This window comes from Ostrea edulis, chromosome 9, assembly GCF_947568905.1.
Source record: "Ostrea edulis chromosome 9, xbOstEdul1.1, whole genome shotgun sequence".
NCBI lineage: Eukaryota > Metazoa > Mollusca > Bivalvia > Ostreida > Ostreidae > Ostrea > Ostrea edulis.
In genome coordinates this window covers 43,688,149-43,703,172 of record NC_079172.1, presented here as the reverse complement: position 1 = coordinate 43,703,172, position 15,024 = coordinate 43,688,149, and the positions used below count along the sequence as shown (strand labels likewise).

Sequence of the window (15,024 nt, the reverse complement as noted above, 5' to 3'; positions counted from 1 at the left end):
TTCAACCATTAACGAAGAACTTAGCTACTGGGCTGTGGAGACCCTCGATGACTAACAGTCCACTAGCAGAGGCCTCGACCCAGGGGTCGTAATGTAAAACTTATAAGGTACCAATTTTGATGCACCAGATGGGCATTTCGACAAATAATGTCTCTTCAGCGATGCTCAAGCCGAAATATTGGAAATCCGAAATGTATCCCCATACCAACCAGGTTATACATAAAAAAAAATAGCCTGCATTCCTCAATTGGAATTTGATCAATCAGAGACTAGAAATACAATAAGAATTGAATTATTTGTTAAACAGATCGTCGAGGTAGCTCAGTGGTAGAGCGTTCGCTTCGTAACCGGGAGGTCTCGTGAGTTGGAGCCCACTCGTGCCATGGCCGCGTTAAACATAGGCACTGATTGCTCCTTCGCCAAACGCTCGGCATTTAAAAGTGAGAATTATGAGTCTTTCGGATATGACCTTAAAAGCAGAGGTCCCGTTTCGCGGCGGGCGTTGCCACGTGAAAGAACCCACACTGCTACGGCGTTACAAATGTAACCGCTAAAGATAGGTCTTTTGTGGTACTTCGCCTACAGCTAGTGACGTCTCAATATGAGTGAGAGTGAAAACTTCTCGACGGGTTGTAAAACAAGCAAACAAACAAAAAATCATAAGTGAACTGTTGGATCCACTGTTTTCGTATACATCCTGTTAGCTTTCCGTGGCTCAAGTACTTTCATGAGCCTGTGTGGGTTGGGGGGGGGGGGGCATAATTTTGAATCTTCAACCTGGGTGTTGCTCTGGATGTCTTACAATGACCACTACACCACTGGTCTTATTTTGATGATAATCCAGACTTTTTTAATTTGCTGCCGACGCTGTAGGTTCAATAAATCTTTCCTTACAAACTTTCATTTTCACTTATGGAACACATAAACCATACAAATGAACTTTGATAAAATATTTGACATAATTTTCATCAAATGACAAAATGTTTTGCAAGTATTGATTGATTGAATATTGTTTAACGTCCCTCTCGAGAATATTTCACTCATATGGAGACGTCACCACTGCTGCAAAATTTCGGCCTATGCTCGGCGCTTATGGCCTTTGAGCAGGGAGGGATCTTTATCGTGCCACACCTGCTGTGACACGGGGTCTCGGTTTTTGCGGTCTCATCCGAAGGACCGTCCCATTTAGTCGCCTTCTACGACAAGCAAGGGGGTACTTGCAAGTAAAAATCCGAAGATAATGCATTGTGAAGAAGTAAAGCAATACATGAGTTTCAGTCTCCAGAAGGTGACTACTGACAAGTAAAAATTGACAGGAAACACAGTTTTTAGGAACCACCAGTACCACATAGGAATAACTAAAAAAAACTTGGTGATTTTTTACAGTTGCCGACTATCAATTGTATTCACTAAAACGGACCATCCTTATGCAATCTTTTTCTTTTTCCCGTGATCATATTTTTTGAAAATGAAAATTAATATAAAAGATATTGCAGTGTAAGGTATATGAAGGTTAACGATATCATAATAATTAATCGAACATTAACAAAGGATTGTGGAACCGGATTCCGGCGACTCATGCGTGCGCGACATTTCTATTTACAGACACGCAATCAGTGACGCCACTTTGAAATCATTTTGCTTTATGCTTCGTTAATCATTAATGATAGAGTGAGTACATCAAATATGTTTTATACCCCCGGATATTCAATCAATCCATTCCCTTCTTGTCCACACTTTTTACGGTATTGTTCAACAATGAGAAACATTAAGATTTATCAATTGACTCGACTAGATCGATATCATTGGGAAATATAATATTTACATCCAAGACAAGGAATTAATCATATACATACAGGTATGATAACAAATGAAGATAATGAACAGTGATCAATCTCCTAAACAAAATAAAGAGTAGGGCAAACACGGACCCCTGTATACCTTACAAAAATTCATACACATTAAGAACGGAGACCAAGTATATAAATTTTTCTCTCTCCAATCGATTTCGTTCTTCGCTCCCCTCGGCACCAAATATTTTGGTACTCGAAAAAAAGTTTACCAACATACTTGGAGTAGGACATGTTTCACATGAGAAGTCTATGTTTAATATATGTTATAACCCTTCCGTATTTTTATCCTTTAATCAAGATAATCAGCATTTATCTTGATTGGTTCCATTTTGTATTGACTGGGTTTGATAATTGGTACCCTCAAGTGGAGTTTACCTGTATTCAACAGCCAGGTGAGGGTGTGCGGTGAGTAGTTTTGGGGCATGATAGAAAGTACTTCCATGTGTTTTCTAGATATCATTTCTAAAAATGATCTTGAAAACAGAGAATATTTGGATGACCTTGGCGACCAACACAAATAGATAAGATATGCTGATAGAGTGATGTACATGTAAAACTGCCCCTGTGTCTTTTTAATTTCTTTCAAATGATGAGTTAGATTGCTGGATGTGTCGCTTTGTGACAGAAGCCGGAACACGAGATGGTGATTACACATCAAGATACGATTTTGATGAAGTGTTAGTAATGAGGCATAACAGATGAGAGAGAGAGAGAGAGAGTAAAAATCTTAAATATATTTGTATCACTCTATCATCATGTCTGATGTCCTGTTTCCGTCGGTCGCCCAAGGTACCCACACCTTTGTGGGTTTTTTTTTAATATTCAATGTCCCATACCCATTATATTAACTGAAACGCCGTATTCAGAAAGTGTGACGCCCTTTCTTGATTGTTAAAAATCGTTGATAATTATTGGTTCAATAATAATAATAAATACGATGGCATGGGTACCCAACCAAAAGCTTGGACTTGGGGTGTATCAAGTGATTTGGTATGGACAAAAATATTTTGTTCGAGGTGTGTAACATGTACTAATGACAATTACTTTTGCTGAGTAGGAAAATTATTTAATGCCAAAACAGCATTCTTTTAAACATATATTTATCAATAATTTAGATAAGGTAGCCCCAGTTCAAGAAGTCAGGCTGAAGCACATAAGTGAACCATGGGTTCCATCAGAAATATTAAACAATATTCATTTGAGAGATCAATATTTGTTTGAATTTAGGAAATCAGGAAAAACGATTCAGATTACAAACTATACTATCAAACTCGAATACTGGTTTGGGACAATGCAGAAAGACAGATTAAAGCAGAATGTACAGGGGTTTCAAAAGTCTCGTTTAAAATCAGCATTTCGCAAATTCTATGGTCATTATAACGATCTCGTTTGCCAATACAACCTATCATAGGGTCAAATGCTGTCTGACGTGTTTCAAACCGATTGTTAGGCCGTTCTTGGCACACTGATTTTGACTACGGATAACTCCGTTTACCTGATCAGGATATAGGGCTCACAGCGGGTGTGACCGTTCGACAGGGGATGTTTATTCCTTCTAGGCACCTGATCCCACCTCTGGTGTGTCCAGGGGTCCGTGTTTGCCCAACTCTCTATTTTGAATTGCTTATAGAAGTTATGAGATTGATCCCTGTTCGTTATCTTCATTTTTCATGGATTTACACGTTCTACTTAAAGCTTTGGGACTGGTTCGCGTTTATTTGAAAAAACAAATCATTTTTGATTTTAAACATTAAAAATATAACTCATTTAATGTAGACAACCAAAATTTGGATCTTCTGAATGCAGGGATAAGAGCAATATTTTAGCTTTAACTATGTGTTATGTAAACAAAGATTCGAGTCTTGTTATCTTTACAAACAAACCAGTGAACTGTTAATTTTGTAAATTAAAGCTTAAGCATTAGAATTTTGCAGAGTCACAAATTTAACTTTAAATGACACATTTCACCTAAAGAATACCTGAAATGTGATATATATATATATATAGAGAGAGAGAGAGAGAGAGAGAGAGAGATCCATCTATTTTGAAAACTTCGTAAACATTAACACACCTCAATGTTTGTTTACAAAAGAAATAAACTCTTTATAATGAATGAGTTTTTGTCTTAATATATAGCCTCAACTTTTTCGGGAATCCCTTTGAACACATTAGATAGCAGATGTTGATCATTAAAAGTGAAAAACAAAAGGGGGGGGGGGCTATTGCAATTGGTTGTCGTGCGTTAACAATCGAACATTTTTAACTTCTTGATAACTACCAGTCCAATTCTGTTCATATTTAGCATGAAGCATCTTTGGGACAAGGGGGATATAAATTGTAAATTTCAGGACTCCAGCACCCCTGGGGCCCTAGGGGTGGGGCCAAAATTGACCAATTTTCAAAAATCTTCTTCTCTACAACTGCACACGTGTAAGAAAAACTAAATACATAGTGATGTAGAGCAGGAAGGCCTCTACCAAAATAGTAACTTTCATGGTCCCAGGGGTAGGAGTTCTGACCCCAGGGTGGGGCAAAACTTGGTATATAGTGTTTATGTTTAAAACATTTAAATAACATCTTCTTTAGTGTTATTGATACTAGATTGAAACTAAATGGATATCTAGAAAAAACAGGTACACTGTAGTCCTTTACCAAAATTTTTAATTTGATGATCCCAGGGGTAGGGGTTTTGGTGTCTGGGTTGAGCCAAAATGGTCAGTTATTAAATGCGTGAACAATATACATTTTCAATTTCTTCTTGATAACTATCATTCCAATTCTTTTCAAATTTGATATGAAGCATCTGTGGGACAGAAATTGTAAATTTCAGGATTCCTGCACCCCTGGGGGCGAGGCAAAATTGACCAATTTTCAAAAATTCAACAACCACACATGTGTAAGAAAAACTAAATGCCTAGTGATGTAGAGCCGGAAAGCCTCCACCAACATTGTAAATTTCATGATCCCCGGGGTAGGGGATTTGACCTCAGGGCGCGGTCAAACTTAGTATATAGTGTTTATGTGTAAGACTCTTAAATGACATCTTCTTTAATTAATGTTATTGATACTAAATTGAAACTAAATGGATATTTAGAAAGAGCAGGTAGTCCTTTACCAAAATTGTAAATTTGATGATTCCCGGGATAGGTGTACTGACCCCAGGGTGGGGCCAAACTCACTATATAGTGTTTATGTGTATAACACGTAAATAACATCTTCTTTAGTGTTATTGATACTAAATTGAAACTAAATGGAAATTTTTTAATATTTAGAAAGAGCAGGTAGTCCTTTACCAAAATTGTTAATTTAATGATCTCCGGGGTAGGAGTTCTGACCCCAAGTTGGGGTCAAACTTAGTATACAGTATATATCTGTAAGTTTGCTGATACTGTATAAAATCTAAATGCATAATTAGGTATAGCAGAAACGGATGTAAAAAAAAAAATGGTAATTTTACACATCTTATTTTATACTGTTGCTGAACATTAGAATTTAGCTTAGATATTCAGTACAGGATTTTTTTTTAATGCTAATAACACAAAATCAAAGGTATTTTTAGTACTGATGAAGACACCAGAGGTGGGATCAGGGGCCTAGGAGGAGTAAGCACCCCTGTTGACCGGTTACACCGCCAGAATCCCTTTCTTGATGAGTTGTTTAATTCTTGAAGAAGGCTCCAAAAAGTAACACCAGACTCATTTTCAGTTTGTGATAACGGAATCGAAACGAAATCGTGTTAGATATTAGTTGTGGTTTAGATTTTCTCGTGAGAATAAAATGTTTATATAAGATATTATGAAGAGGACAAATCAATGACTCAAGTTTATTTTGGATACAAATATTGCTTATCTTTTTTGTACTGCTTTAATTCAATGTCAATTTAACTATTCTTGTTCATGTTGATTTGAAGGTTCGACATAACCATGAAAAAAAAAAAACAAGTTGCCAGAACAAAGTAATCAAGTTTATTTTAAATAGTCATTCATTACTTTTGCAGAGTTTGAAAATGTTGGATTTCTGAATATTTATAACAGGATTTCCTAAATTAATCTCGATCCTATTTTTAATATATTTGCACAATGACTGTCCTTCTTACCTTATATAAAGACAATTTTTCACGAAGTTCAACCAGAATAACGAGATCTAAGAAACTCTTCTTGTCCCAGAGTAGCAAAACCTACGTCAGACACCTTTCATTATAATGGTATTAAGGATTGGAACTCACTTCCAGATGAAATTCAATCTATTAGAAACAAGTTTCAATCTAAAACTTATTTGTTTTCCGTCCCGTCGAGAATTTTTCACTCCAATTGAGATGCCACCATTGGTAGGTGAGGTACCGATAATTTTGATCTATGCTTAGCGCTCAGGGCTGTATCAATGAGGGTTCTTTAACATGTCAACGCCTGTAGCGACACGGGAACTCCGTTTTTAAAGTCATATCTGGAAGACCCGCGATTCTCACTTCTAAATGCCGAGTGCTTGGCGAAGGGGCAATCACTATCTATGATGAAGTGTTAGGTTTGACGCGGTCATGCCACGAGTGGGGCTCGACCTCACTGTTACGAAGCGAACGCTTTATCACTGAGCTACCGTAACCGTTTATTAAAAAAAAGTTTAAAAACCATTTGTTAACAAAATCAGATCTATGGATGATAATGAATTTCTACAATGTATATCAATTGATCGGTTGTTAGTATATCAATTGATCGGTTGTTTACCATATTTATCAAAACAAATTCGTCTTACTTTTTGGCATACTGGTTGGCACGCCGTTTAAGATATTGGGTTCACGGCGGGTGTGACCGGTCGACAGGGATGTTTTCTCCTCCTAAGCACCTGGTCCCACCTCTGGTATATCAAGGGGTCCGTGTTATACATACTCTCTATTTTATATTCCTTAAAGGAGTTATGAGATTGATCACTGTTCGTTATCTTCACCTTTTTCAATTTTGTAGTGATTTTACACCCATACGAAATAGACTTTCATAATAATGTGCAATCAAGGAAAGAACTTTTTACAAATATCGACAATCATTATATTATACATTATTTACAAGAATGCGATTTTTACAGAAAATTTTGAAAACTTTCATAGTACAACTGTTTATATACACGGAATGATCTTTTTAAAACTGTTTATATACTTTACATAAAACTCATATGTCCGTCGGATGGGACGTTAAAGGGTGTCCCGTGTCAAGGATCACAACCCTATTGGCACGCAAAAGATCGTTTTTCCAATTTTCAAAAAAAGAGTAGGCTCACTGGGGGGGGGGGGGGGGGGGGGGGGGTAAGAGAAACTCAAACACTCATAACCAAACATATTTCAATTAGTTAACCGCCAATATATATTGCCAAAACGGCGTAAAACCATAACCAAGCGATCCAATCAGTGGAGACATAAACACCATATGCAGGTGATGATGGAATATTGCTACATAGATATTGGAAGTTGACGATGAAGAAGCTGAATTGATCCCGTTTGTCATAAAGTTGAGTTGTTAAGTTGGTGTTAATATCTATATCCAATAAAATATATAAATACGAAGCAGATGTGAAAGACTCTGTGGTGTCCATTGTTTCGAGTTGATTGGGATATATAGAATCGACATATGAATGAAAATTATTCTTTTACAATCACTATCTGTGTTTGACGCTGCTGTGATACGAGCAGGGGTCGAACTCACGACTTCCCTGTTTTGAACCGAATGCTGTACCACTGAGCTATCGCGACCGGTCTGTAACTAGATATTGTTATTAAAGATTATATGTGATACTGCAACCAGATATTGTTACTAAAGAGTAAGTATATAATATATGATAATAAATAAAAATAACAAAGCCGATAAAGATAACATAAAGCCGATTGAGCATCTGAAGATTAATATATAGTCTGTAGGTATTTTTAGACTTAAGTATCATAGAAATTGTGAAATCAGCCATGCTATAGATGGCGTCATTTTTCGAGCGATTTTTTTTTTCAATAAAAAGCAAAGATTTTTTTTAAACAGCTGGTTTTGCAGCAATTACAATAATTAGAATCAAAGACTAAATGATTTTGCTACAGCTGGACTCCACACGATTCAATCTCTAAGTAATATGGCTTTTTCAGAAGGAACAAAAGACTGCTTTGTCTGATATTTGATATTGTACAACACCATTAAGCAAAAAAATCAAGAAATCTGTTATTTGAAGCAATATGGAGAGCGGTGTTTTTGAACAGTTCATTAATTTGATACAAAACATACACCCACACAGTAGAGGAATACGGGTAATTACAGAACCCCAAAAACAAATAATCTACCGGGACGAAACATAATACAATTAATCTGCAGAGCCTTTTGGAAAATTAAGCAGAATTCGAGAATAACTTTAAATTTTACCGTAGCTCATTAAATGTCTAAAAAATTAATTACGAATCGGGTAATGGGGAAAGCACAACGAATGATCAATAATCTAAACAAATGCAGGATTTACAAAGATAATTTTCGAATATTGATATTTACACCGGAGAATTGACGCGTTTGAGTTGAACGCTTTAATACAATATGTAGATACTTATCGTTGATCTAAGACGTAGACAAATCGATGGATATCACAAAAGTTATCCCAGAAAAAGGTACACGTACACAAAAATTTATAAACGGATTATATGCAAAATAAATTCAGTGGATACTTGTGGTAGAAGGAGCTGTTTAATGTTAAAGTTTACCCATGTGCTATTAAACTAGAAATATTTCGTATCAAAAACGGTGAACACCACATTAGATGACTGTAGTGTGCTATTATATATAAATATCTAAATTCCTTTACAATTCTAATGAATTTCAAATTATTTGAAGCACTATAGAAAGTGTAAGAGATGGATTGAAATGATAAGAAAATTGAGAGTCTAACTGTAATCTTTAAAAAAAATAAACCTGTGTAAAAAAAAAAAAAAAAAAAACCAACTCAATATTGCTCAGGAAATGACATGACGTTGAATACTGCAAAATTCTGATAACAGGAAGTTTTAGCCCCCCCAAAATCAATTCCATTAATTCCGATACCTAGGCCTGTAACACAATGATACCCAGTATCGGATTCCATTGTTGTGTGTTACTTAAGTGATTGAATAAAGTTAAGAACAAATTGGACATCATTTACCTAAGTATTGTTATTTACTAATTGATGGATTAAAGTACCTGATATATAGATTACACAACCATTGAATTGGTTACAGTAAGAGATACCCTTTATCCTATTGTTTAAAGATACATATCTTCAATTATCATGCTAGATTTCAATAACGATATCAATATTACGGCATTCTATGAAGAAAATGAAACAAACAACTATATTAGATATGCATATAACAAATACGGTTGTAGAGATATAAATGAAATAGTTTCATAATACTAAAGTACATGTATATATATATATTCGGATGAGACTGCAAAAACCGAGGTCCCGTGTCACAGCAGGTGTGGCACGATAAAGGTCCCTCCCTGCTCAAAGGCCGCAAGCGCCGAGAACAGGCCTAAATTTTGCAGTACTTCACCGGCAATCGTCACGTCTCCGTGTGAGTGAAAAATTCTCAAACGGGACGTTAAACAATATACCATCAATTAATCAATCTCCAATATATATCCATTAGCCATGTTAGTTTGAAAACCAAACAAAAACTCCCCGAACTGCATCTAAACAATGAATTACATGTACTTCATTAGCTGTAATAATGTAGCCCTCTTCGACTTGGGGGCGGGAAACTACAACTCCTTAGGATCTCTGTAATGTTCGATCATTCTAAACATTTGCTAGCTTTGCTTTCTTTACGTAAATAAAATGATATTCTATGTTTCTTGGTCAATATTTAAATTTACGACCTACAACTAAAGATTTGTGAGGCTGTTTTAACAATTTAGATATACACGTATTCCAATTTCTCGATTCATACTTGTGCACCATGTTTGATTACCTGTCCACATATTAAGGTAGTATTTACATCAATGGACGAGAAAGCGATTTCGCCGGCATTGAAAAGGTTTTAAATCGAGTTAAAAAACAAAGTGTAATTTTTTTCCTGCAACCATATGATTTTCCTTTCTTTGATGAAATGACTCCAGTAACTACATTTTCGCGCAGATTGTCTATGTTTATTTTTCCCCCAGTAGATCCACCAACTACATCTCGCGATAACAAGCATGGCGGAGCAGACAGGAATCAATCGGAACTCCTCGAAGTGCGCGAGACATTCGAGGAGTTCCGATTGAGACAGGAATATTACATGTTGTACAGTGTACATGGTATTTAATGGAAAAAACCTTTATTAGATATACCCAAACGCAGTTCTAGAGTTGGTAATCATTTTAAAGTAAACAACATTAGAGACAAATATACTGTGCTGATTACATGTTATTCATAAAAATAGTGGGCATCATGACGAAAATCCTAAGGAATTGTAGCCCTCTCCCGAAAACATCAAAATAAAAAACGGAGAGGGCTACATTATTGTAGCTAGTACTTCATATGACGAACGACACAATGATTTATAAAATAACTATTGAAATATTGTCGAAATCATATAAGGTATATGTTGAGTAACCTTGACCTTTACAAAATGATCTCGAGTGACCTTTATCCGAAAGTCACCATTTGCATATTACTTACTGTGATATATGACCAATACCTATTCAAAAACTGTTGAAATATGGAAATTGTCCTCATATAAAGGATATGCTGAGTGACTTTGACCTTTCCAAAAATGATTTAGAGAGACCTCAGGGCCGTAAATTACATGGAGGCGGAGGAGGCAGCTGCCTCCTCCAACTTTTGAGCCAAAAAAATTAAAATTTAAAGTTCATTAGAATTTATGTTGTTTCCAATAACTAAGAATATGATACCTCCCTTAAAAAGCATTCCAAATCTTTCTTTTAGAATGAGTTAGTCAAGTAACATCTTAGAAGGCCCTAGAATCAAGGATTTTGCGCGAAACGTGTTCAGTGTGCACAAAATGTGCTCAGCGTCTGGGGGCCTTGTGAAGGAACATTTGTGATCAACTTCTGCTGAAAGGTTTAAGAGATATGAGCTCGGACGAAAGGACCGACAGACAACTCAGCGACTATATGCTCCACTGAAATCGAAATTTTTAGGGGAGCATAACTATTTATAAAAAGTAGACCTGTACGTGAATGTATCTTTAAGGAGTAGATATCTAAATTGTTAAAACCTTCAATAATTCAATGATTTCCGAATAGGTAGTGGCTGTTTCTTCTACAAGCGCTCGGTATTACAAGTGACAGTCGCAAGTCTTTCAGATACGACTTGAAACACTTACGACTTAAGGATGTATACTGCACCAGAGAAATTTGATGTAGATGAAAAGTGGAGGATATGTACAACAATATTTTGAAGTTGAACATTTTTTAATTTACTTTATTTTGTCAAAAAATACAGTTTTAGTAGAAGGTAATCGAGAAAAAAATTGAAAGGCCTGCTGGACTCGAACCTGCAGTCGGTATGCTAACCTACGCTACTCGGCTAGGTATTTAAATTGAAAGGAAAAGTCAAATATTGCTGATATTGATTTTTTCATCCATGTTTTTAAAGGAAGTCAGCCATTATGACGATGTAGAGTACCTCCTTAAACCCTTTAAACAATTGGCATGAAGAACCTTCACATTCACAGCATTGAGCGCCATATACAATACTGAATATGTATCGTTTTGTGGGACTTCACCCAGAGCTGGTGCCGTCTCCATGTGAATGAAAACATTCCCATAGGGGACCTTTAGCAACATACAAGTAAACAAGAACTATACAAAGGGTACTGCAAACTCAATTGCTAAAGTTGTGACAGGTTCAACTAACTACCCATTGTCATGACGTTAATAAAAAAAAAAAAAAGCAGGTGATGTTATCCTGGGCATTTCTGATTTCAATCTTCAACGAGGTTATCAAAAATGTTGGAATTCGGCGTTATACCTTTTAGCTAGTTAGTGGGGACCACTCCTTTTATTTTTGGTGTGTGTGTGTGTGTGTGTGTGTGTGTGTGTGTGTGTGTGTGTGTGTGTGTGTGTGTGTGTGTGTGTGTCCAAAATGTAATGTTTACGGTTTTGGGGGATAATTGATGTGTGTGTAATATCAATTTAACAAGATCTTTTCAAAAGTTTTTTGTTCACCATTTCGGGTTCATCATCCTAGATAGAACTTCTTGATCCCCAATGACAAGGTTGACATGGTTTTGTGCTCACTAACAATTAAAATTCATCCGTTTAGTAAATGACGTCGACAGAAATTAAATATTGATACTGGAGAAAATATTAACTAGGGTCATATTTCGATTTTTTCTAAGTGTCTATGAACAAATGATTTCCTACGATTTCCAAAATTGTACATTGTACTACGATACTGTATAGGTATTGGACGTGGTCCAGATACAATGTAAGAACATCGTACTGTGAACTGATGCCTTTAATTTTGGTGAGTTCTAACTTTCGCTATTTTCGTTAAAATATCAGTGACACTCCTCGATAGCAACAAATCAATCTTTACTACTTGAATGTACATGTTTCCACAAAACACGTATACATTACTGTACAAAATAAGTGACGTAAAAAACCCCACACGATATCACAATAGATGCGATATCACAAAATAGAGCGGAAAGCCGAAATAGTACACAATGGCAATCACTTATAATGTATTATGTTACATGAATATACATAGTTCTTTTAACAAAGGATTAATCGATACTATACAAATTTATCAGGATTGCTTACCAGATGTACAATTTGTGTGAATGAGAACAATTCAAAAAGCAAAACGTGTCAGCATAAGTTTTTTGTGATTTATGGGTTTCTGAAGCGTAAAATATCCAGAATTTTGTTTTGATTTTATTCCACCTTCGTCTAAAACATTTGTATTCGACTAGAAAAATAATTTTGAAATTAACGACCAGACATTTCAAGTACAGATCTCTCTCGATCTCTCTTTCTCTCTCTGTGTGTGTGGATGGGTTGGTGTGTAAAAGAAGTTTCTCGAATATTCAGTACTCAAAAACTCTTTGGGTGTTTACAATTATTACATCACGGAATGGCTGACATTAACATAAAACTGTTAAAGTCTGTAGCACAATTTTGAACAACACAGTTGATGGTGTCTTTGCGTGTTCTGGCCAATTCGTAATCATGATATCACCACTGATATTACACATGTAGCGAACTTTGTTACGTTGTCATCAAAGAATGCAGAGTGTTGAATTTGTAGGCTTTCGTAATAAACCGGGGAAATGAAAATTGCCGATCAAACGTTTAAACATAAAACAGGGGGCAGATATCCCTTGGCCACCGCTTCTGTTAAAGATTGAGATTGAAACAGTTGCTGTGGTAAATGATAAAATAAACAATGTTTATCATTGTCAGATATCGAGATTGGATGAGATCCTTTCAGTTGATCTTTTAAATGATGTTTTCAAATAGGATGCAAACTTTGGTTACGTGCATTTTTCATTTTCTGAACGTGATTGATCGTGTTTGATAATGGGGTCTACGTTCATGGTCCTTAACAGTGAGTATTCAATCCTGGTCTTGTCTTGCCGTCGCTGTAAAAACCCTCTCATCATCTGCCGTCTACGTGAGGATTAGGAGTTTTAATGTACCGCAATGGAAGCTTCATAAACCGAAAAAAAATCCCTGTAGTTTTGCTTCCTTATTTGGATGAAACCGCTCCGCCAACGTAAACTAAATTTCCTCCTACCTTTCGTAGAGTTTCCGTGATGTCTACGGTGGAGTGAGGTCGTGGTTGATCGTAGCCTTGAAGATGAAACTGAGGATTGTGTTTTATAAAAAATGATGTTCCAATCATCAAAATGTGGAGAGATGTGTTGCCGAAGTTTACAAGTGTTCTGATTTATGCGAATTCTGACGATAATTTTTAATAACAGATGTTATTTTCACAATGTTGGTAATATGATAAAAAGAATGATTCAAAACGATACCCGCAGTTCCTCTTCGTACCTCGTGTTAACTTACGTAAATCATAATGGTTTTATATCTTTCTTTCCTTGAAACACTAGATTCATAACAAATTTTGAACAATAAATTGATCGGAAATTGAAGTTCTTCGAAATAATTTTTTGGTTGTTTTTAACTTTTCTTTTCAGTTGAATTCTTGTACTTTGCCTTGTGTATTTAAGTACAACTTTTATTCCATGTTGTAAGATCAATTACATTTTCCAGTGTTTGTGTTGAAAAATGCAAACAACAGTTTTAAAAATGACAAAACATTTGCTGAATGCCATCTTTACGAAATACCGTGAATATTTTTTTACACCATGACAACATCGGTATAATTAATATACTTACCAATGGTGACTTTGGATCCACCCACTAGACAAATGACGCCAACAGTAACAACAATGCCAAAGACGGAAAGCCATCTTCCTTTCTCGTTCACAAAATTCACTTTCAAAACCATGGCAATAATCCCATCAATTTACCGACAGAATTTCTGTTTTACATTAATTTCAAATAAAGGAATATATTTTTTGATAAGTGCATCCCTCATAAGTAGCGTAAACCATTTCTTCAATCCTTGGCAGCATGTAAATATTAGATGAGCGCCTAAACATCACAGCTATATACATATTGTTGTTGTTTTTTCGAGTCTGATTAAAATGAATCATGAAACGTTCAAATGTTGTCTGCTGGTGTTAACACCGTAACACTTAACTCACAAGCGAATTGTCTATAATCAATATAGTCTCCACAAGCCCACTTGTCTAAAAGGATGATCTTTAATAGGAAATTACGGCGTTTTATCATGTATCGATCATGCTATTGTCACTGCCCCAGTTAATCATCAGTGTTTAAATCTCTTAATTCAACTTAAACAAATATACCAAATATAACTACCCGACATCTGATACACTGTCGTGTGAAAGGTTTAAATATTTCATAGATGATCAAAACGAGTATAGCAGTGAAAATTTTAATAAGAAACGAACATCAGTTTTTATCACGTGGCAGATGTCTGCATTCGTAAATTAAAATGATGAATGGCAAGTTAAAGATATGTTGTTTTTTACAATATTCATCAAGTGAATATTGTACATCGAGAGTACATGTAGGGAAACCGTCGTATTGACCATGCAAATGTCATTATTTTATCATATGAAAGAATAATTTAA

At 35.7% G+C, this 15,024-nt stretch overlaps 1 protein-coding gene across 1 annotated transcript in view; it reads right to left on the bottom strand.

Annotated features, from left to right (window-relative positions):
- Positions 1 to 14,674, bottom strand: part of LOC125660128 (ionotropic receptor 25a-like) — a 63,442-nt gene extending 48,768 nt beyond the window's left edge. The window contains exon 1 of the mRNA XM_056149322.1: positions 14,201 to 14,674. Coding sequence (XP_056005297.1) covers positions 14,201 to 14,312 — 112 coding nt within the window. The 5' untranslated portion in view covers positions 14,313 to 14,674. The remainder of the gene's footprint in view (positions 1 to 14,200) is intronic.
- Positions 14,675 to 15,024: the final 350 nt, after the last annotated feature.